Source organism: Ursus americanus, chromosome 12 (assembly GCF_024610735.1).
Source record: "Ursus americanus isolate L20-20 chromosome 12, mUrsAme1.1.p, whole genome shotgun sequence".
In the NCBI taxonomy this organism is placed as follows: Eukaryota; Metazoa; Chordata; class Mammalia; order Carnivora; family Ursidae; genus Ursus; species Ursus americanus.
In genome coordinates this window covers 64986570-65011330 of record NC_142138.1, presented here as the reverse complement: position 1 = coordinate 65011330, position 24761 = coordinate 64986570, and the positions used below count along the sequence as shown (strand labels likewise).

Genomic DNA, 24761 nt, shown 5'->3' with positions numbered 1-24761 from the left:
CCTCTGTGTGCTGCTGAAATGGTTGACAGTGGTGTTGAAAACCTCTCCGGGAGGTGCCTGGATGTGCACTGGCAGAGGGGTGGCCCCACTAGACAGAACCAGACACCCACCCACCAGCACATTCTGTATAAGCCCGAGTCCTTACCATTTCCCTTTCTTCCTCAAGAATAAGAGGCTCCCTTGTTCTCTCCCAAAGTCTCAGAGATTTGTCATGCGACGATGACACAACATAGTCTCCACTGGGGCTTACGGCCAAGCACCAGATTTCCTGGTGGTGCCCCTGGAGAAAGAAGACACAAAAACAGAAACCCTGAGAAGGAACACCTTATTCCTTAACTGAAACCTGCTCTATCCGAGTGGGAAATCAACGTTTGGTCTTAAAAGTAGTTCTGAAGTACTGAGCAAGCAAAGCAGGCAAAAGGTCACCTCCAGAGTCTGTATGTGTTCAAATTTGTCCGCATCCCACTGCTTAATCTTATGGTCCTTCCCAGCGGTGAAGAAGAGGTGGGACTTGGGCACGAACTGTAGGTACATCACACTGAAAAGTGAGAAAAGTGATCAAATGTCACCAAATTCCACATTAGTGAGGAACCTCATACACAGTTTTGAAGAGCTCGTTGTAGCATGCCTGGTTATATTTTAGAATTTTAAGTTTATGACTGAACAGACACAGACGCTCAAGGGAGATGACACGTATAGGACTCAAAGGGACATCTCTGAAAAGACTACACCTACCTATCATCGTGGGCAAAGAGAGACTTGTGGCAGTCCCCAAAATCCAAACCCCAGATTTTCACATTCCTGTCAGCAGAGCCCGTTGCTATTAGTGCTCCATCCTACGAGGAAAAGACGGGAACCATTACTTTACCTGATTATCAGAAACTCTACGGTTAGATAAAGCAAGCCTAACCAGAACATTAAGTCCATTTCTTTCAGAAACATTAAAATCAATACCAATCATCTCTATTAAGAGCACCTATTTCTTTGCTTTTACCTAAGATTTCCTGAAAAAGCTTGCTGAATGAAGGCTCCAGAGTTTTTGTACTGCTACAGGGCGGTACTGCGCCCTGGTATCTGTTACCTACTTAACTTCCTCAGATAGGAAGAGGACTCACTCATCTCTGTCACAGGATTTGGGTGAAGAGGGAAGGAGGAGGAAAGGAGAGTCTGAGGAAGAACCTACTAGAATGTTTGTGACCCAGCCTTTTATCCCACGTTCTCTACCTCTATTACCTTTCCTATGTCAACGCCTCATTCGAATAGTCGTCAGCATAACAAGACCACCAGAAATATCTTGTGCCGCCCACTTACTATTAATGTACTGACCACAGACGGCCAGAGCAGGCATTCCCTTCACACAGACTAGACGCTGTCTCTAAATACATTATTCCCTCTCTTACCCATAACTCGATGGTGCAAAAATATGATTTTGCTCAAGAGACTAGCAGTATAGATATAGTGCAAAATACTGTAAATGCCCAAATATGAAGCTATCTTCTTCACTGGCATTATCTTTCAGAACAAAGGGGATGCCTTTTTAAAAGTCTTTTGTATTTTAGGGTGCTCTACTGATTATTGTATTTTAGACAACAAAATACTATCTGGGGAATCCACAACAGGGAGTTAGTTGTAAGGATTAACTCAGATATTTGTAAAGCATATTCTGAAAGCACTTAAGTAATATATATATACACACACACACATATATATATATACATATGAGGTACGATTACAATATACATTAGGGCTTTTTGGGGAGAAAGATATACAACAGGATGAAAAAATACTCTAAAATGAAGATAGCAAGCCAAGAACAAAGAAGGTGCTTTAGAAAAGACAGCTTCTTACTAGGACAGTTTAAATTTTACTTACATAAGAGATGTCCATGCATATAACAGGCAGTTTGTGTCCATAGAGTGAAAGAAAAAACTAAATGTTAAAAAAAAAAAAGAATGTAAATAATCCACATCTGTCTATAAGATACAGTCATTGTTACATGTGGATCTAAAATAGAACTTTAAGATACAATCCTGAACACTGCTCTGGATTGCTTTCTATTTATATTTTCAAAGAAGACAAACCATGGAAGGCAGCTCATACCGTGTCCAGCACAGGGACCCTGTATGCACGTGCCATGAACGCTCACAATGGAGGAGCCCGTGCCCCAGAAGCCTACTGCCTCAGTCGAACAGGGGACGGGGATGTCCTCTGCATCTCTTAGCTGCAAAGACTCTGAGCACTCGCTTCCCAACAATGTTCCCAGGCCTGCTGCAGTCCTCCTGACTCTGGGCCTAGGGCCCAGTCATCTATAATTTTTAAAAGCATCCAAATGATCCTGATGTACAGCCAAGTGTGGAATCACTGCCCAGGACACAAGGCGATGCTCTTCAGCTGCTCGCTGCAGCAGGATATTCTGTCTACAGATTTTCTGAGCTTATGAAATATAACTTGCTTTAAGCAAAATTTATGACCCAAAGGGTTCTTTATTTTTTTATTTTATTTTTTTTTAAAGATTTTTATTTATTTGACAGAGATAGAGACAGCCAGCGAGAGAGGGAACACAAGCAGGGGGAGTGGGAGAGGAAGAAGCAGGCTCATAGTGGAGGAGCCTGATGTGGGGCTCGATCCCATAACGCCAGGATCACGCCCTGAGCCAAAGGCAGACGCTTAACCGCTGTGCCACCCAGGCGCCCCCCAAAGGGTTCTTTAAAAGCGCCACCTTTCTTAGTGCACCTACAATGATTTGATTCACACATACATCTTTAGAAACATACCACTGCTGGGCATACTCAAGGCCACTTTTGAAAGACAGAAACTATTTCCAGGCATAATCACTGTACCTTTAAAGTGTCAACATAGAAAATTTTCACAGTACAGTCCAGCAAAGACACAGCCAACAGCTTTTGGTTGGGAGAGTAACTGACACACAGAACGTCTTCATCTAGTTGCAAGGTTCGGGTTTGCTTCACAGAAAGTCTAGCACGATGGAAAGCATAAAGAAAAAAAAAATAAATGAGGGTTCTACAAAGGCAGACGAAAATTCCAAAAACTCCCTGGAGCACAAAAGAAATACACATGTCGAAAGCCCATTCAGTGGTTCCCATTCTCACTCCAAAGAAAGGACACAAATTAAAAAATGTCTACTCACCTCTTCTGGGTACTATTTTCATCTTTTACCAACTCAAAATCCCAGAACTTGACAGATTTATCTGCACCACCTGTCACAAAGCCACGCTGAAAAGCCAATGACATTGCAATTAAAAAATATTTTATTATAGAAACTTTGGTAAGAAGTTATATATCAAAATTGTATAAAAGACCATTTTTAAATAACAGCATGGGAGAAGAATTAAGAAAAATGTGGTTCCTCCCTAACCCCTTTCATTGCTCTTTTGGGGCTAAACAGATGGTAACTAGTGTAAAGTTCTAGTTATACTTTTGTTCAGTATCAGGAAGATTCTGAACATTGTAGGGTTTCTTGCTCCACCCAAGAAAGCACCAGTCAAAAGATTTTGCTATTAAGTAATAAAATGGTTAGACAAATATACAGAGACTGCATCATCAAAATAAGTTTATTCAAAGTATTTCCCCCAAAAGGGTATAAATTTATCCTTGCAATGTCCCTGCTTAAAATATGTTTGAAACTGCTGTCCAATATCAAGAAAATTAGTCCCATCACATTGTAGTATTAGAGTATATAGAACATGGGTCAGAAAACTAGATCTCAAGTGTTCATTCTGCCATTTGAGATTAGTAACATGAGAAACAACCTTCTGATGACCCTTAGTGCTGCTGTAATGAAAAACACTATCCAGTTTATAAAACATTAAAAAAATAACAATAAATGACAGGATGGATGTAAAAATGCTTTGCAGAAAGAGAATCCTCTACGAATGCAAGATGTTACTACTATTTAAATTTTAAATGCTGTTTTGTTCTGATCCCATATGGTATAACCCACTCTAAATTCCAGATTCCATTGTTTCCAAAAATGGTATCTACTTTCAGTGAATGAAGGTTTGCCACTATTGAGAAGACTCAAATGAATGGGCCACAATCTCTTATTATTGTCTAAAAAATACCTCAAAAATGTCCTGAGCAACAGCACCATGACTAAAGTAAGTCTATAGTTCTCCAAGGTGACTCCTATGAAGGGAAGCACCCCATTATTGACTTAAAAGGGCTGATATATTGGCTATAAACACTAGACTCATATAGTCATAGACGTATGGACTAAAACGGGAATAGAAAAGTCTACTCCATACTCTACATTGTGCTGCCCAAGGAAATACGTCCTCTTAGGAAGTAGCACAAAGCATTGGTGAAAACTCACAAGGGTAAGCAATCAGATGTCATGCGCTGATGACCAAGAGCAGCTGAATGAGAACGCATTTGACAATGACAGCTATTCGTACTATCAGGCACACGATTGGCCATCATATAGAAAGTCTAAAGATTAGACAAGAAGCGGGATTTCTTTAAAGAAACCCCAAAGAAATCTTTGTTAGGCAGTAGTAAAACCTGATGTAAGAAACGGGGAAGAACTCAAGTCCAGATCTTAACATCTGGTTTCGTTACCTGATCTGGAGAGAGAGACAAGGACCATAAAGCCCCATCATGTGCGTCTATTGTCTCCAGCAGATTTCCTGAGGCCAAGTCATAAAGCTGCAGCTTTCCTGTCTGAGGAAGACACAAAATGAGCACAGCTCCAACAAGCACTCCCACAACCTCCAAGATTCATGCCTACACAGTTTAGGAAGGATTTCATTGCCAAACAGCGACCACGTGGCTGATGGCCTTGCAAATGGATCCCACATTCCGCATTCTGTGCCTCCTATCTGAATGAATGCCGCTGATGTGCTGGGTTAACTCTGGCAGGGTTGCTCGGCGGCATGAAACCTGGCAGTCTGGCCCCCTCTTGTCACGTTCACTGGTTCTCCAACTTTACAAGGGAAATAGCATGGCCAGAGGCATATCAGGAGACACACAACAGCAAATACACCTAAAAACCTTTCAAGTTCAATCAAGTTTAAATGGTAACTGGCTTAACCAACTCTTCCCCATCTAGTTTTGGATTCCTCCTCTAGAATACACTGACAGTGAGAAATACGAACCTACCTAAGATGCTAGGGAGGCCAATGGAGTTAAAAAAACAAAACAAAACACAAAAGCTTAGAAAACAATGAGCCACACTTCCTGCTTAGCACTTGGCTAATGAAAAATCAAAATAAATAAATAAATAATTTAAAAACTAAAAAAAAAAAACAAAAAAACAAAAAAACGTGATTGCAGTGCCAGCAAGGCATACACACAGAGGCAAATCCTGCCCTATGATGGGCTTCTACACGTGGGGTGCAAGAGTATAAGGAAGACTTGAGTCCCAGGGCTGTCTCTTTCCAACTCTGTGACTGTTCAATTCACCTCCAAGAGCCTCTTTTCCCTCCTATAAAATGGGGTTTAAAGCACCAGCTTCTCAAAGTGGTTGTGGGCATTAAATGAGATCATGTACATTAACTGCCCCACACAGAGAATGGGCTGGGGTCTTCGGATTGCATGTTAGCCATACAGGTAGACTTTGAAAATATGCACAAAATGTTCTCCTAACAAAAACAATAGAGGGGACATTTGTTGAAAGAATGAATGAAAAATGAGAGAAACTTGTAATTGGAATTTAATGTTCATTCCTCAACAATGACCCTAAAATCTCTCTGGCTTATTTTATACTTTTAGCTGGGCAAAAAATACCCACTGCGATACACAGGTTTCCTAATAAAACATCGTGCACATATGGCACGAGTTTAGGGGGAACGACAATGACAAATCTTGCAAAGCACTTTTCAAAGTATTCCAAAGACCTTATTCCATTTTATTCTTACTGCTACTCCTCCTACTATCAGTACTTGTGCTCCCAGCTCTTATTTACTTGTTATTTGCTGTGAGCCAGTTTCTGTGCTAAGTGCTTTCTATCAGGTGAGATAGGTTGTTTACCTCATTTTACATGAGAAAACCAAGGAGTACAGGGGCAAGTAACTTGCCCAAAGTTCTCACACCCAGTGAGTGGAAAATCTAGAATTCAAACCTAGGCCCAAGTAGTGCAAAAGCCACTGTCGAAAAGCACGTGTCGTCATCCTATTACATAGATAAGGAAACATAGTAAAAGAGGTTTCAGGACTTGCAGCAATTTACCCATTCCAAAAGGGGGAGACTCTGGATCCAAATCCCACACGTTTGTCTCCCAATCTGACTGGCAACTGGGAATGAGGACTAGTCAGCCTGTCTTTACTGAATGCTTCTACCTGCCAAGCACGACACTAGGTACTGTGTATATTTTATCATTAGTCTTCTCAAAACACAATCACATATGTGCTCGTGAAGAGACGCACGAAAAGCAGACCACCAAAACATGAACGGCAGTTACCTCAAGGTCATGATTGTAATTTCCTTCCTCACAATTTGACATAAGGTTTGATTTTTTAAAAACCAAAGAAAACAAAACTAAAAAGAAAACCCCTCAAAAAAAAGCAATGGACTACCAACTTTCTCATATTATCCAGCTCTCGTTCATTTCCAATATGCAAAAAAAGGAACCAGAGTTCTCAAACAACTTTAAGAATACTGAGTAGAAAAACCTCCAAAACCCAAGAAAAAGTCTCAGTTTACCTTTGTTCCTATGACCACCTGCCTATCACCAGGTACAAAGAATGAGCACAGTGCGTATTCGCAGGTCATCGTGCGGATACACTGTAGCGTGGCCCTGTAAGAAAGAAGGAATAAAGAACCTCATGTTAAGAGAAGCTGCGTCCCCATCTTGGAGGACAGTGTGTTCATTCAATACACACCTAGCCACACAGAGCTTGGCTCAGACCCAATCGTAGTCAAGGGAGAAAAATGTAAATGGCACCTTTATTTATTCATTTTTTTTGGTAGGGGCCTCCTAATCCTGAGGAAGAGATTATATAAAAGCAGGACCAAAAATAAAAAACATCTGCTGGGCTCAACAGAGCTCAGTGTGCCACCATAAACAAGTAATTAAGCCCAAAGGATTACAAATCATATTAGCCTATTATTAAGTATCTCTACAAGAAGTTCGTTTTATTGACAATAAATACGCATCCCTTCAACAGATATACATCAAATGCCCACTTCAATCAACACTTACTGAATGCCAGACACTATTCTAGGTGCTGGAGGTATAACAATGAGTTAAACAGAAATGGCCCTGAGCCTTGTAAACCCTCACATTCTTTAGGAATGAGGCAAACACATACTGGTCTATCAGGTGACAGCATGTGCCGTGGAGAAACAACACTGGGGGAACGGGAGGAGGAGGGTAAGGGTGGTAGACGGTTCCAGGCACAAAGAACAGGAGCGCAACCACAACAAAGACACGTTCTTGCTGTGTTTAAGGGACAAGAAAAGGCCAGTGGGCTCTAGTGCAGCAGAAGGGGGGGCGGGGTTAAGAGGTGAGGTCTGTGAGCACTTTGGCTTCTAGGCAGAGTGAGGTGGAGCTACTGGGAGGGATACTGCTTTCATCATGAAGATCACACTGGTGGCCGTGTGGAGAACAGACTACAGTGGGGCACGCAGTCGGGAGACCCGCCAGGAAGCTATCGCGACAATGCTGGTGAGAGGAGATGGCAGATGGAGCTGGGGGCGGCAGCCCAGGTGACGACACGCGCTTGGAGACTGGCTAAATTCTGAAGCTGGAGCCGACAGGATCTGCTAGTGACCTGGACGTAGGATATGAGAGAATGGCCACAGCATCTGGGGGAGAACAACTGGAGGGAAGCAATTACTTTCGAAGACAGGGAAGTCTATAGGAGCAATAGGTGGGGAGATCGTGAGAGAAATAAGATCGCAAGCCTGCTTTGGGCCATATAAAAAATGGAGATGCCCAGTTGGACAGCCAGGTGGTGATACAAACAAAAGACTTGGAGGTAAAGGTCTGGTGTCCAGGGAGAGGCTAAGGCTAGAGGAAAAAATGTATGCGTCATCAAGCTGCAAAAAGTCAATGTAGACAGAAAAGGTCCAAAGACTGCCTTGAAGTATTCCAACACTTAGAGGTCAGAAAGGTAAGAAGGAGCCAGCACAGACAGAGCGAATGGCCAGCAGAGGAAGAAGAAGTAATAAGAGTCAAAGTGCTTCAAAGAGGAGAAAGTTATCAATTCAAGGAGAGAGTGTCACATGAAGCTTACGGGTCACTGGATTCAGAAACGTGAAGATCACTGATGAGGTGACAAGAGCTGCTGTGGCGAAAAGGTGGGGAAAGGCCTGACGGGAGACAGATGAAGACAGAACAGAGAAAAGAAATCAGAGGATGGGATGTAACTGGAGAGACTGAGGAGGAGACAGGGCTATTACTTCTTTGCAGATGGGAGATATTACAGCATACCTGTACACTGATGGGAATGATCCAACAGAGCGGGAATGTTAAAGATGCAGGAGGAGGACAACCGCTAGCAGGAGAGCAGAGACAGAAGCATGGGTACAAGTCGTGGTTACCGTTGGTTAGGAGCACAAACACAGTAACAGGAGGGAAGACAGACTACGTGGGCATAGATACAGCTGAGCTGGCAGATGTGCTGGGAGCACATGAATGTTTTCTAGATGAGTCCATTTTTCAGTGAATCAGGAAGCAAGGTCACCAGCTTAAAGGCGCTAGAGGTATTTGGGGCTTGAGGAGAGAAGAAGTGTGGAACAGTCATCTGGGAAAGGGATGAAAAATCACAGTAAAAATACTGGACAGCACTAAGAGCCTACTAGAATTTAAGGAGTAGCTGCTGTTGGGTGTGTTTTTCTCTAGCCAAGTACAGTGACGAACCTCAGACATGGAATAAGCTTGCATCTACTTATAGCACCAGATTTAAAAAAGCAAGCTTTCCAACTTTAAACTCCACAGGCCCACAGTCAAGATACGTTTTTGAGGGAATTGTATGGAGGGCCTTAAGAGACTAACAACTAACCATCAAGAGTACTAAAACCTTATTCACAGGGAAGAAAACATTACTGGATAAAACTATGGAAAGCACCATTTCACAAACCTGTTCCATATTTTCACGGAATCTGCCGCGGCTGAAAGGACAGCAATGTTGTCGGAGCTGAAAGACAGGGTCCGCACGTCACTGCGATGACCCCCGATGGTGATTCTGCTCGTCCTGACAGGCTGCGGAGCAGGCGCGGATGGGTGCAGCGAATACGACTCCACCAAGTTGTTCTGCAGCAGGAAGACTGCCTTCAACTCTCCTTGAGGTGAATGAATCAAGTCAAACGATCTGCGTGAGAAAATAATTCATAAATATTCTAGCCACCATCTTCACTCACAAGGTTAACTGTTCTAGTAGAAAGACTTCATCGTGTCCTCAATCTATGTGACATCTGAGCAAGTATAAAGAATTTTACAAGAAGTGCTCTGAGTATTGGACGGTAGTTGAGTATGGGTTTTTAAGTCAAAAACACCTGGGCTCAGATACTGGATCTGACATGTGTCTTGCTTTTATGTATGTAATTTTTTTAAGTGACCTTAAATCCTTTTGGAACACGGGATACACGTTTTTCTTTTTAATTGGCAGCAGGAAAGAGGACTAAACAAATAGAAACAGTGTTACAATAGAACCAATATGAGATGATGAATAAGCCGGCCCATGGTGAGGGCAGGTATCCCACGATCACAGTCGCCAAATACGTAATTCCTCTAGACTGCTTACAGAGAGCATGAAAAAGCCAAAACAACTTTGCCACTTACTATTTTTACAATACTGCTCTCAGGTACTTCAGATACTACACTTTTACTCACTTGATTTTGGCAGAAGTTTTGATATTAGTCACCCGCTGGATTTCATCTTGCAGAGTCATTTCGACATTCACTTCAAGGTCTTCCTCCTCCCCTCTGGAAGAATTTAATCTTGAGGGGGAGAAAAAAAACAATGACTTTTCTAGAAGAAGCTTTGCTATTACGTGAGTCAAATTATGGCTCTGCAACCGACAACCTGTGTGATCCTGGGAGAGTCACTTAACCACACAGGATTACCGTGAGAGTTAGATAATGCAGTGTATGAAGTCTGTGAACTACGGTGTCGTGAAGTTTTATTCCATTTAATCGGTACTCTCAGTAAGTGGATTCTGAAGGCAACAGCCCATAAAGATTCCTGGGGCAAGTCTTCGTAATTCAAACTGTTCCAATGAAATGTACCTGGTTAACTTTTCTAACTTCAGGACTTTATTTAGAGGATCCATTAACCTGCACTTATCAGTCCAACTATGTCAAGCCAGAGGTCTCACAAGGTTTGCCAAGGTGACTTTTTCTTTGAGCCTTGATAAATTTCAACCACTGAGGAACCGATTTCTTTAGTTCTTATAATAACCTATTCCAAGGTGATGTTGGCCCCAAATGTCAGTTCTAGAGTCCTTCTCCTCACAGCCCCCAGGGTTAGCATTATGCGACCCAGTGTTGTTGTCGCTGAAGACACAGGCTGGCCTGAGAACTAAATCATTCAGAAGCCATTTTTAAAAATCTGTATAGCCTCTCTAGTTCTACGTGGTTCTGAGCTCACAACTCAGGAACATGCTAGTTATGAAACTGTACTAAAGAGCAGAAATGTAAAACATGGACTCCTGGCACTCCAAATATCTTCTCTAGCTTTTAACAGTAATTGCTAAGAGTAATTACTTCTTTAAAGAAACCATAGTTTTCTATCAGAGCTATGTGGCCTACCCAAGATACTTTATTAATAGTAAATATTAAAAAAGAAAAAGGCAACACACTTTGCTTTCTTTCTAGCTTTCTTCATCTTCTTATCCATTTTCTTCTGAACTTCCGCTTTAGAAAGGATGCAGAACACTTCTAGCACAGAATCGGTTCCCTAGAAAGGCGAAAGTTGGCGTGAGTCCAGGAAAGGCAATGTAGCTTTTTCTCAGTAGGACCTAAACAATAACGTTCCTTTTTCTTCCCTTACTGTCGCATTACCTCGGACAGCTTCCTTCCTCTGGGACTGCTGTCTCACGTGCTAAGTGGGAATACCACTTCCTACTCACAGCATTGCTCTGAAGACCAAATAAGAAGCTGGCCAATGCTTTTAAATTGCTCAGAAAAGCACACGTTCAATGCTTGCTAACAATAAGAACAATAATGGTAACTATTATTGTGTTATGCTAACAGAAGCTGGGGATTATAGGTCTACACAGCAGCACATAATGAATTGTTAACACGACTGGGGGAAAATTAATCTCTACACTGAATATAAAACAAGCATGAGTCTCTGAAAGAACAGCCCCATCCCTGTTTTCTCCTATAACTGGTACTCACGTGGCAAGCTAGAATCCTGCCTGTCCTGTCGACTGCAAGGTTCACAACTCTGTCTCTTCCCTCCCGCATGATGGAACCAGCTTTTCTGCATGTAAGGATGCGCTATGGAAGAAGCAAGGGAGAAGACCAAGGTTAAATGCAAGTTCTGTCAGACCTCTGAAAAGGTACGATTCTAAAGAGACACAGGTAACAAAGATATTCCCTAAAATGACGGTAACTGCGAGTTTTTAAATTTAAAAATCTCCAATTCTCGCTTTTCCCATGACTCAACACAAGTGAAGATAAGAAAAAGAATTACATCCTCAGGAGTTTCGTCTGTCTCCGGGGTGCCTTCCTCAGGCTCGTGTGTGTCCTGTATTCCAGGGGAAGACGCTTTGCTTTTCTTGGGCTCTGGTTCTTCTATGTCTTCCACCTGTTTTATAAAAATGGGAAAACAGAAGCTGAAATAATGTGTCCCAGGAGGCGACTCCTAACCCTAATGACTTAGAAACCTGTTCTTATGGACACGAATAAGTGCTCTCTTTGACCAAACTCTTCGGCAGTGGGGTGCTTAACCAGAGTATGTTAAAAATGGACTACAGCAAATGCAAACAAAACAGTGCTCACTATACTATCTCTGGTAACTTTCCAAAATATATGGACTATGGTTTAGTAACCCAGTAATTTAAACTGAGGTAAAAAAATGATGACTGGCTCTTCATGAACTTCAAAACTTTCTTATGTGAAAGAGCTTCCATATTGTGGAGGAAAGATGCCAGTCTGGCACAGAGAACTACAAAGGCAATCCAGACATGAAGAAAAGATAAGGCCTAGACTACAATAGAAGAACCCGCCAGAAAAGCTACTGAACACAACGCTACACACCTAACTCCAGCTAAACCTGAGGTCCATAAACTTTTTCCACACAAAATCTTTGAGGATCTCAGAAAGTTATCAATCTTTCTCAGAACATGTTTATACACACACAAATTTTACACAGATTTTTGTCTGAGGGGAGAGGGTCACAGATATCCTGAACTCCATCCATGGACACCCAAAGGTCCAGGAACTCTGGGCTAAGAACCCCACAAACTAAAACATTAGCATCACCAGGTGTAAGCCTAAAACCATCCTGCCTCGAGCTCAAATAAATGAGGGCAACTGAGCTAATAATGAAGAAAAAATTCTGATTAGCAGTTTTAAAATTCCTTCTAGTATTATGGGAAGTAGTCAATAATTACATCTGATTCAAAATTCAGTGAGCCTGTGACACTGCTAAAACATGGCATTGCCCATGACCAAAAAAAACCCAATTACCTCCTGTAGATAGGCTATGTCCCAAGCCCTCAGCTCACTGTCGGAAGCCCCAGTGATGAGTCGCTTGTCTTCTGACACCAGCACCAACCCCCACACCTACAGGGTATAAAAAGATTCAAACAGTATGATTTTTAAGAGACTCCAGGTTATATGATGAGACATTCCAAAAATCTAAGTATACTGTCTGTAGTGAAATCTCTGACATTTGCAAAGCCTAATATTAAGGTAACCCTTTCAAAATACACTAAGAGAAATCTTGGAGAGCCTGGGTGGCTCAGTTGGTTAAGCATCTGCCTTTGGCTCAGGTCATGATCCCAGGGTCCTGGGATTGAGCCCCTGTTCATCAGGGAGCCTGCTTCTCCTCTCCCTCTGCCTGCCGCTCTGCCTACTTGCGCTCTCTCTGTATCAAATAAATAAAATCTTAAAAAAAAAGAGAGAGAGAGAGAGAAATCTTACTTTTGGAAAGAAAACATGATCTGTGGTAGAACTGTTGATTATGCAGTGAACTAGAAGTTTCTCTGTAATTTCCTACCCTTAAATTTAGATAATGGCTGTTCAACACACATCCTAACTAGAATCCACTCAAATGATGACTTTAAGTCCGGTACTTCTTTGTTTTCAGCCATGCCTTGCAGATACCCCACTGATGTCTATCGTATAATTTTCAGCCTCAAATATCTAAAAACAATGAAAAGAACAGTATTGTTGTGAATCAACAGTCCAAGAATCTAATTTGCTTTTCCTTGTCATTAATTAATTTCAGGTATATTTTTGAAAGCCTGATATGAAAAAAGCATGGAGGAGGATGCAAAGATATAAAATATTCCCTGATCTCTACTGAAAATGTCTATGTTCAGATAACTATTCTAATGACTACGATTTGCTGTTTACATGTCATGGGGCCAAGCACTGTACGTACAGTGTCATTAGACCTCCCTATCATCAAAAAGGTGGACACATTATTTAAAAACAATTAAACTCATATTCATGGATTAGAAACTCATCCAAGGGCAATTTCTACTAAATGCCAGAGTAGCTGTATCTGCTCCGACAGCTGGTGCTTCCTCCACCACTCTAACCTCTCTGTCTCTCAAGACAGCTCATGATTATTGCGAGCAGTAAAAACAAAGGGCCATGAAAGGCCCAGGGAAGAAAACCATCTTTTTGCCTTGCCATTCTTTCCCTGGCCCATGATCCTACATGTACCTCGGTTCGGTGGCCAACCATCGTTTTAAAGCAGTGCTGGGTATCAAGGTCCCACCATTTCACCATGGTATCTTTTCCACTGGAAAAAAAAAAAAGAAACAGGAGAAAAATCTTATTAGGAAAAATCAGTAAACAGGAAGTCAAGGACTCATGTATTGCCTTCAAACAAATACACGTAGCAACTATGTCTAATGCTACCACTCTATCTCACCTCTTTTTAAAAAGTAAAGAATCCTAACTTTCCATTATTAGGTAGGAAATAGAATGTTTCACCTGTAAGCACAGAAATAACTTTGAATTCAGAGTGTCAAGGAACACAGACGCTGACCTGTGCCCATCGTCACAGAACCCACATTCCACCAACTGTCTGACACAGAAATCTCTCACATCTCTTCTGTTCCCATCTCCCATGTCCAGCTAGTCTCCACTTCCTGAAAACGCCTCCTCTGTGAGGCCTTGACTCCTTCCAATCCATTTCTGTCCGCGAACCTGAATTTAAGTTCTACTGCATGAACTACTTTCACAGTTGCTCATCCGGTCTCTTTTTCCATTGCTGTGCCTTCATAACATCCAGTAAACAATCAGATAATCTCAATTTTTAAACTTCCACTAGCTCAAGGTTCTCTATAGAATCAAAATCATGCTCTTTAGCACCATTTTTGAAACTTCTCATTCATTGGCTCTGAGTCTCCCTGCCAATGAGCTCTACTCCTCCTGCCTCAAATGCCTCTCCCCTGCTTCTTCACTAATATAAATCTAATATAATCTTCCTTCATGACCAAACTGGTAAAAAACAAAAAAAACTCCAAAACCCAATTCATAAAGTCTTACCTATACAATCCCACCTCACTGTGTTATTTCCTTTCTTGTACACAGTTGACCCCTGTAGGATGATGGAGCTAGGGGTGCCAACTCCCTCACCCCCAGTATAGTTAAAAATCCACATTACCCCTGGCTCCCCCAAAACTCAACTACTCACAGCCTACTATTGACCAGAAGCCTTACCAGTAACATGAACAGTTCATTAACATGTATTTTGTATGTAATATTCTCACAACAAAACAAGCTAAAGAAAATATTAAGAAAATCGTAATAGAAAACACATTTATAGTACTGTACTGGATTTACTGAAAAATAAATAAATAAACACATACAAGTGGACCTGACCAATTCAACCCTGTTGTTCAAGGACCAACTGTCCCCTAAGCTAACTGTATATTCTAGTAGAACCTTAGTCATTCTCTCACAGAATCTGTGTGATCTACCAAGACACACCAATGTACCATCCCACAGGAACTAACCCACCAATGGTATGGCATTCAGTGCTCCTTCACAACTGCTTCCAAGTCATTACTAAAGTTCTTCTAGTTACTGCTGGCAAACCTTAGGATCCCAAACTTCCCTGGGTGGCCATTCCTTAGGACGGATAATTAGGTTGAACCATATGAAATTACTTAGGATGAATAATTAGGTTGAACCATATGAAATTGCTGATATTTGACCTATCACGTTTGACCTATACAAACGGAAACTTCAAACGGCTCAACCTAATAGATGTTCAGAAAGCCTACATAGAGAGTATGTCTGTTCTTAAAAGGCAGGTAAATCAAACATTTGGTATTCACCTGTGCCCACCACTCCACATTCTGCTTTCCTAACTTTCTAGGGACCCAGAAAGCAGAAAGCTCATTCTATAAAAGGCATGTCAAAGTTTAAGGAACATGGAAAAGCTAGTACCAGAGGATAATAATGACAAATCAGAAAAGGGAATTAAAAATGCTAGAAGTAACTCTATGGATAGCTTCTGTGATACTACTGGGAGAAGAGGGAAGGAGAGAGGAAAGCAGAGGACAGAGGAGCTAGCACAGGAGTCTGAGGGTAGTGCAGACGAATGAGGGAAGAATGATGCAAATTCTGTCTTTGAAACCCTCTCCAATGCATTGACATAGAAAAGAACTGGAGATGAAACTGTTATTTACCTAGTAACTAGCAGATTCTTTTCTCGTAGAAACAGTGCTTGTGTGATGGCGTCCTTGTGCCCTTTTAGACGGTAGAGGCCGCTTTCATTGATTACATCCCACACAATGGTATCTGTGTCCTAAAGGGATCAGATAATACAAAAGTATTTTCTTTACCACCTCAGGGCTCAACAAACAATATGATGTAATATTTTTATTACAAAGGTGATAGGTAATTCTTGTAGAAAATTTGGAAAACATATAGAAAAGTTTAGAGGGCATAAACAGCAGTCAATTATTCCACCATTTATACCACTCCAATCCAACATCCAGGTTATTTTCAGAAAACTGGGATCATGACATGCATATCATTTTATAAACCTCCCCTGTTTTTTCCCCATTATTTTAAAATATTTGTTTTTCCATGTCACTCCAGACCATTCTCATTTTCAATGATCACTGAGTAATCAATCCTAAGGATATACCATAATCCATTTAAACATTTTTCTACTTTAGCCATTTAGGTAGTTACCAATTTTCTACTATTATAAATATGTGGAAGTGAACATTCTTGTACATAAATCTTTGTCTATGCCTCGGATCAGAATAAATACTAAAGAGGGAAATTCTTGGGTTAAAAGGTATTTGTATTTTTAAGGTCCGCAATTCACCATGACAAGGTGATCTCTTTAAATTGCACCAATCTATAGGTCTACCAGGGATATGAATGACAAGGCCAGTTTTCCCATCTCCTCAGCTCTGGATATTATTAGTTTCTCAAAAACCACTGGTGACGTCAGAAGTTACAAATGTTGTCTCAGTAGTTACTGGATTTACATTTCTGAATACTAATGAGAAATTCTGTCCATGCTCTGTGGTGATTACTGGCCACACGTACCTCTCGTGAAATGCTAAGTCCTGTCCTTCGTCTTCCTTTGGGTCTTACTTTTTGTTTGATTGTTTGTAAGTTATTAAGAGATGAAGGATATTAATCCTTTTTATATTGAAAATATTAAATACTTCCACTTTTTCAGTGTCCTTTAACTTTTTTCCAGTTTCACTGAGAAATAATTGACATATATCGCTGTGTAAGTCTAAGGCGTACATACAGCATGATGGCCACAACAAGTTTAGCTAACATCCATCTTCTCATACAAACAGAACAAAAAGAAAGACTAAAAACAATTCCTCCTTGTGAGAAGAACTTCTGAAACTTATTCTTAACAAGTTTCCTATTTCTTTTAAATGTACAAATATTTTACATCTAAATATTCAAATCTATCACTCTTTTCCTTTATAATATCTTTCTTTGCTGATATGCTTGTCTACCTGGGGATCAGATAAATACTTACTTCTAGTTTACTTAAAATATCTTCAATATGTAAGTCTTTAATCTGTGACTCATTTTGGTAGATGGCATAAAGATTTAACTTAAAACTTCCCTCTACATACTTAGCCAATTGTCTGAGCACTGTTTTAAAAGTAATTCATCATTTTCATATACACCAGAAACATCATCTCTGGAATATAATTAGAAATAGGAAAGTAGATTTGTGTCTGGGATTCACATTTGGTTGCAATAATCTACCTATTTTGTGCTGATAGCAGATTAGTTTAACACATTTTAATTATGACTTCATAATGCATTTTAACATGAGACCTCCTATAAAAAATATCTAACTGAAAAAAAAAATCTGCAGCCCTCTTTTATTATTCCTCTTTCCAAATTTCTGATGTTTTTGATTCATTTGTTTTCCATATACCCTTTTAAATAATTTGATCATGTTATTAAAACAACAACAACAACAACACCTTTTTGAGACACTTATTTACATTGCTGTAACTATATAAATTAACTAGAAAACACTAGCATCTTTGTCTTCCCTTTCAAGAACATGGTTTGTATCTCTGTTCAGGTCTTCTGTTACATTCTTCTGTACAGTTTCATAGTATTTTTCTGTCACTTAATATACTATTGTAAATGGAATCTTTTACATTGTATTTTCTAACTGAAGACTGAAACATAGGAAAGCTACCAATTTTTATGGCAGAGAATGACTGTTTTGTCTCTCCTTGTCCCATCTGTTTTTTCCCCTACTGCACTGTTTTGAGTAGCACTTCTACAATGGTGTTCTCTAATAGTTATCAGAGGCATCCTCGTCTTGTTCCTATACCTAATAGGCTTTTAGCAGAGAATGTGACAGGCAACAAAATGAACCTCCCAATTCATACACATCCTCCTCCCCCCCCATTTCTACCACCTATACTATTTTGTACACCGAAGACCCACTGTTTCACCCAATAGCTTTTGTGAACAACCTCCTTCAGCATAAGCCTTATATTCCTTTACTAGATTAAAATCTGGGCACCTAATTCAAGGTCTCACCTTGGACCCAGATGCCAGCCTGCCTCCTAGCTGATCATACTTCAGGGAAGTGATGGCTGCTTTGTGTCCATTGAAGGTCACATTTCCTTCCCCACTCAGGAGACTGAAGATTCGGATAGACCCATCCTCATAACCAACAGCTAAGTGCAGCCCATCTGGGGAGGGACACAAGCAAGTGACTTCTTGCTTAAGCCCCTGAAGGATGAGGATCTGAAATCACAAGAATCATAAACAATGTACAGGTAGAGTTAAGCATGTCATCAAACGAAAAGTGTGGGAATAATCAGGGACAGTAAAATTGAAAGCATCAATAATTCCATATCATTCTTATGAATAATAAAGAAATTCTGCAGTCCATCTCAAGTTCTTTCATATAGGAATTATTATTTGTAGAGGGCAATGAAACATTCAAGAAGGGGTAAAATTATTTTTTCCAAAGCTCTACATGAGCATAGTTTATGTACAAAAATTTCCCAAGCAATAAATTACTAAGTCCTTATCCAAATGACATTCCATAAAGATTTATAAATACCTCCTTGCTTTAACTGAGCTCCATTTTGAAAGAAACCGATCTGTATGGCACTAGGGTGCTACATGGTTTATCCCCAAGAAACTGGCTGGCAACAAGTATCAAAGTATTAACCTCTTGGGAGTCACAAGAGTGGCCTGGTAAGATCAAGATGCCTGTATTTGGTGTGGTAGAAGTGGTAGGCTTAGGGAACTCAGTGACACAAAGTATCAAAGCCTAGTTTAACAAACTTGGGCCTCCTCTGTATCAGTAAAAAAACGTTCTGCCAACACAGCTGAGTATTAAAATGCCTACTGTTTTATAACTGGTTTTGAGGGAAGGTAGAAGAACTTGAAAAATAAGGAATTGGTAGAGAAAACCAAACACGTTGGGAATTGTGATTACAAATAATTACCTGTAAATACTACAAATGGATACATAAGAGATAAGCTCCTATTTGGTCGTGGTTTTCAGAATTCAGTGCAGAAGAACACAAGAGAATCTGATACTTGGCTACCTGGACTCAAAGAAGAAAGATTTCTCTTCCAGGGGCACATATATAAAAAAAAAATCTGTGCATGATAAATCAGAGCTCTCCCACTTTTGCCTCTCTATCCTCAAATACCTATACATCAGTCATCAACCTAGTTGATCTCTGGCTTACCTTCTCTCCTTTTCTTAAGTCCCAGATGAAAACATGTTCGCAGGCTGGTACTGCCACATAGCGTCCTTTTTCACCACGAAGTGTCACAAAGACAATATTACCTTTTTGGCTGCCAATAAGGCCAAAGACTGCACTGGCAACATAGCGTAGGTACTGCTTTGTGAGCCCCATGTTCAAACGTCTGATACCGCAAGTGAGGCAGCTGTGCACACACACAAAGAAAAGTCAGTGCATTGGGTGCCTTGGTTCTGAGAGGCTAGCAAACACCACCATTTATCATGTGGTGAAAGCATGTAACTTGTGACTTCTTAACTTTACTTACTCTGAATAAAGCACTGACATAAATACCTGGACATCATCATTTTGTATTTGCTGTTGACTCAACACGTAAGCCCTCATTCCTCAAGTTTCAAACTGGTCACCTTGTCTGCCTACCTCACAAGTAACTGACATATGACCTTAGTGCAGCTAAACAATTCACTTCTGTTCATTCAACCACCATCAAAGTTTTTACACTGAGATTGACAGACTGAGTCGGAAAATATTTACAATGAACAATTACTGTAATCCTACTACCTAGACAAGCGCTGTTTTAGACACTAGAGATAGGGTGATGAGTAAAATAAAATCCCTAACCTCATGGCACACATCTGGCACAGTTGTTCTCAAACTCTAGTATGCATCTGAATCACCTGAGGGCTTATGAAAACAGACTGCTGGGAACCATGTCCACCAAACCTCCCCAGGACCTACTCTGATTCAGTAGGTATGAGGTGGGACCCAAGATTTTTCTTTCTAAGAAGTTCCCAAGTGGTGCTGTGCTTGTGTGGTTCCTCACTTGGCAAACTACAGTTCTAGTACATGTAGGTCCTTCTTTGATTTCCAAATCAAGTCAGCTACCTACCCTTGGCACAGAAAAATGACACAGCAACATGGCACATTATTTTTGAAAGATGACTTAGTTTTCACCCTAAATCAAATTCACTGAAAATACTGGTTATAGATAAAAGAGACAACAAGTGAAGGAGATACTAAGTCAAGACTGTCTGGTCTTGATATGGAAGAGTGAAAAGTGCCCCAAACACCCACGCAACTTAAAAAAAACACAATACTAGACAGAAGTTACACCCTTTTTTGGGAAGCTGATTTTTGCTGTTGCTTTGTACATTTAGTTTAACTCTACAGGGTCCATTTCTGATTACACTCTGTTTTAGCCTACCTTAACAGAAAAATATTCAATGTCAATTCTTTTTAATATTTCCTTTTAGTAATCACTCATTTTTCCTCTCCTAAGAACCAACAAAAGCCAGTTAAAAATCAAGGAAAGAATATTAACATGGTGATAATGCTGTTAGCCTAGGTCATTTGATCAATTCTTCCCCAATTCCTTATTCCTCCAGCCCCTTAACTATAGTTGCTCCTCTTGGTAGTCTTTGGCCATCTATCAATTCTTTCCACAGTATTTTCCTTGGAGACTTCATATAGCACACCTAGGCCTAGGGACACCTACATCTCTATTTCTAGTCCTGTCCACATACACGAATACAAATGATAAAATTCCAAAAACTTTCATGAGATATCCATCCAAATACCTTGCAGCATCATACTGAACATGGGTAAAACCGAACCTACCTTGCTTCCTGAACCCCTCATTTTTTCCTTATTCTAAGACACACAATCCCCCTTGCCATTCAGGCTCATAAACCTTGTAGCAAACTTTGGCTCATTAATAAAAAATATTATTATAGCAGCCAAGACTTAAAGAGCACTTACTATATGGCAATACATTAAATGTATACACCTGAGTAAACATGCGCAGTTGTTAAATTACATACAGCAATTGAGTTAATCAAAAGGCTTAATATATGCAAAGCACTTAGAGAAGCATCCAAGGATGCCTGGGTGGCTCAGTCCATTGGGCCCCGGACTTTTGTTTCCATTGGGGTCATGATCTCAGGGTCATCAGATTGAGCCCCAGGCTTCAAGCTCATGGGGGGTGGGGGTGGGGGGCTCTGCTTGAAATTCTTTCTCTGCCCCTCTCCCTGTTCATGCTCTCTCTAAAACAAATTTTTTAAAAAAAAAAAAGCATCTAGAATATTGTAAATATAAGGATAAAAAAATTATTCACAGTAACCTTACAAACTAGGTACTATTCTTACCTCCATTTTACAGACAAGGAAATTAAGCAAAGAGATGTGAAATAACTAGCCCAAAGTCATATACCCAGTTTTAAGTGCTAAAGACAGGTTCCAATCCAGTCAAATTCCAAAATTTCTTCTTTTAACCACTAAGCTAAACTGCTTCTATTTGCTTTTGTCCTTTCTTTTGTCTGAAACTTCCACATAACTCATCGGTTTTCTGAAGTAGGATTCTTTTCTCTCTTTCCACTACTTTCTGTTCCAGCTCTTTATCACTGGGTTCTCGTCAGCTTAGTTGGTTTCCTCCCTTGTCCTGCCACCTTGCTTTCTTCATATTGTTCCTCTCACCTAGAATAACGTGCACTGTCATGTTAACCTATTTTATTAAATCCGTGTCATCCTCTGAGGCCCACTTTTTTCGAGGCTAGACCATTCTCGCAGACTTTTCTATTGCCTCAATATTTAAAGTATCTTCCATACAATTTGGCACTAGTCCTTTGTGTCTCACGAGCACGGATCTCACCACCTTTTGGAGAGAGGTCACGACTTAACCTTCCTCTGAGAACTACCATCCCTGCTTCCTACCTACGGAGCCCCAAAACATATTGCTTCTATGATGCACTGAAGGGTCGGGGCGTAGTAACAGACCTGTCAGACGTCCCTAACCCGAGTCTTCAATCAGGCAGAGTGAGGGGGTGCTCCGCACACCGATCATGCTGCCTGAGCATCCTCCGGAGACCGGGTGCACGCACCAGCCCCGGGCGTTTGCAGGCAGCCGCAAGGGACGGTAGGTTCCCAGTCGCCACCCTAGCAACCGGCCGCAAATGCCCCCGCCTCATCTGCTGCTGGCGCCAAGGAGGCCTCAGCCAGGACCACGCAACTCCGAGCCGCTAGCAAAGGCGATCGAAAGCCGAGCCCCTACAGTACTCACCTTCACCTCCACGAGGCTCCAGGCCGCCAGGACCCGCCCACGGGACTTACCCCTTCCGGGTCCGCTTCGGGACCCACTTCCGCCCGGCATTCCTTTTGCCTTCAAGGAGGAAATGACGTAGGCGGGCTCTGGTTGGTGAGGACCGCCCGGTAGCGGAAGTCAGTGTTTCGCCACTCAAAGCTCTTGAAGCTGGTCACTCCAGCCTCCTGGGACTTTGACTCGCCTGACCGCCGAGCTCCTGGCCCGGGGTGTCCGGGGATGCCGCTCGGACGCTTTCTACGAGGAGCTTAACCCGCCCTGCTGCCGCCCGGATGGGACCGCCGGAGTGCTGTGAGAAGCGGGACTGGAAGCGGGGCGGGGAGGGAAGGCGGGGTGGAGCGGGCTGGGGGCGCGGCGGAAGGCTCTCGGACTCGGCCCGGGCCGTGGGTGCGGGCAGAGAGGGTTAGTGCTGTCCGCTCTCTGGAAGAATGAGCCTGCCGCCTCTTCCCCAGAGGTTAGTCGGGCTTCTCTGGCCCGCGGCGCTGTCGGAGACGACGTGTCGAAGAAAAGAGAGAGGGTAGGCGGACCTGGGCACCAGGGACAGGGGTGCTGTAGCTCACTGGGGATGTACGCGCCCTAATGCAGGTGAGATGGGGCGTCTGGGACCTTTGGGGGTCACAGTCCCAGGGTCGAATGTATGTTGCCGCTCCTGTGGACCCGGCATTCCGCAAACTGAGAGCAGCTCGAGTCAGGGATGGGTAAGGCGCTAAGCCCAAGATGCTGAGTCGTCTGGATCCCCGCAGTCCCTGGAGTGACATTGGTCTGGCTTTGTGTTTCCGCTCCCTGGCCACTTGAGGAGGAAGTGACCAGGGCTGACTCCTCCTTGCTTGGTAATTGAGGTTTAGGTGGTCTGTCACCAGGTAGAAACTAGCTTTTCCTCTTGCAGCCCTGTCCGCTTCTATTCTTGGGCTGTACAGAAATGTTAAAAAATGATGTGGAAAATTAAAGCTAAGGTATAGCTGTACAAAAGAAATAAGCCTCTGCCTTCACTTATTGAACAAGATATCTGCAGCCAACCTAGAAATTAGACTTATGTCTAAATTACCTGGTTATTTTCGGACGTTCCTTGAGTTCTTAAGATATGCGCAGCCAGTCTTCCATAGTCAAGAAAATTACAGTAGTAGCAAATGGATATGATGAGACTGTACATAGATGTTGTAGGGGTTTTGAAACAAGATTACTGTGGGTTGGATGAATGAGAAGGGAGGAAATTGTGGCAACAGACTTATTTCAATAAGTTTCATGGGGAAGGGAGCATTTAGGTGGGTGTGTATGGTTAATATCTTTCATAGGAGATGTGCATTATATTATTACAGGGAAAAATGTGTTCTTCAGTAGAAAACTGCATAATCTAGATTCTATCTAGAAAGCTATTCCAAGAAAGCTATTTTACAACTCTGTGAACTATAGATAACTAGTGTCAGTACTAAATAATTTTTGTCTATAGACATGCAGATTCTGTCCTCTTAGAGATTCAGTGGAAGTTGCCTTCTTGTACGTTCACTTAAATATTCCTGATCTATTAATGTGTTCAATTTGGGGATTCCTTTTTGGGATTCCTTTTATCTGTCACCTGACGGGTTCTCTTTTGAATTAAATAAAATTTTGAACACATTTTCATATTTGAATGAGTCATGATTTTATTTTAAAAAATCCTTTTAATGTTATGAAATATTATGGAAAGGGACAATCACAAATGGAAAAAATAATTTATTTTAATAAGAGTTGGTGTAAGAGCAACTGTGTGCTAAGATAATGCATCTGATAAAATTCCCAAATCATACAGTTTTCAAAGAGTATAACCCTAATTTCTAATTTAAATTTCAAATTGTTCAATGTAGTAATACTTTTAATTAAGATGTAGTAAACTTCTTTTAATGTGAAGGTGGTACACAAACTCACCATTGGAATGTGTGCTTTGGATGTCTTTGAATGACCATATTAAATTTTTCTGGGCCATTGATACCACTTAGAAATATTTTTGTTATGCTGTATTTATTGTTGACATATCTAACTGCTTCTGTTTGTTTTTCCACCTAAGTAACTTAAAAAAAAGCTTATTTCCATTTGCATAGAATGATTTTTAAATATTATAATAGATTTGGTGTTGGGATGGAGGTATTATACACCAATATCTAATGTGCCCTGAAGTTTTAAATATTGAAATACAAGGCATAAAGAATAGTAAACCTTAATTTATCTCTTTATACTTTTATCCAGGCCTTTCTAATCAATGTAAGCATTTTGAAGAACAAGCGAACAGATTTAAAGTTCCTGTTTTTCTCTTTTAAATGATACCATTTTCCTTTTATCCAGACAAAAACCAGGTTACG

At 41.1% G+C, this 24761-nt stretch overlaps 2 protein-coding genes across 4 annotated transcripts in view; one reads left to right on the top strand and one right to left on the bottom strand.

Annotated features, from left to right (window-relative positions):
• The window catches only part of WDR3 (WD repeat domain 3), a 29913-nt gene extending 7483 nt beyond the window's left edge, over positions 1 to 22430 (bottom strand). For 2 of the 3 annotated variants that reach the window (XM_045801400.2, XM_087866201.1), the window contains exons 1-19: positions 22390 to 22430; positions 19321 to 19522; positions 18149 to 18358; positions 15784 to 15902; positions 13805 to 13883; positions 12599 to 12694; positions 11601 to 11714; positions 11303 to 11404; positions 10762 to 10859; positions 9794 to 9901; positions 9042 to 9272; positions 6661 to 6754; positions 4579 to 4680; positions 3149 to 3234; positions 2841 to 2976; positions 1873 to 1929; positions 736 to 836; positions 427 to 538; positions 146 to 280 (exon numbers count right to left, since the gene is read on the bottom strand). In XM_045801400.2, the coding sequence (XP_045657356.2) occupies positions 146 to 280; positions 427 to 538; positions 736 to 836; positions 1873 to 1929; positions 2841 to 2976; positions 3149 to 3234; positions 4579 to 4680; positions 6661 to 6754; positions 9042 to 9272; positions 9794 to 9901; positions 10762 to 10859; positions 11303 to 11404; positions 11601 to 11714; positions 12599 to 12694; positions 13805 to 13883; positions 15784 to 15902; positions 18149 to 18358; positions 19321 to 19491 (2151 nt within the window). In that variant the 5' untranslated portion in view covers positions 19492 to 19522; positions 22390 to 22430. The other variant, XM_045801398.2, reaches the window with a different exon arrangement.
• Positions 22431 to 22541: 111 nt separating this feature from the next.
• Positions 22542 to 24761, top strand: part of GDAP2 (ganglioside induced differentiation associated protein 2) — a 76023-nt gene continuing 73803 nt past the window's right edge. The window contains exon 1 of the mRNA XM_045801402.2: positions 22542 to 22719. The gene's annotated coding sequence lies outside the window, so the exon portion shown is untranslated. The remainder of the gene's footprint in view (positions 22720 to 24761) is intronic.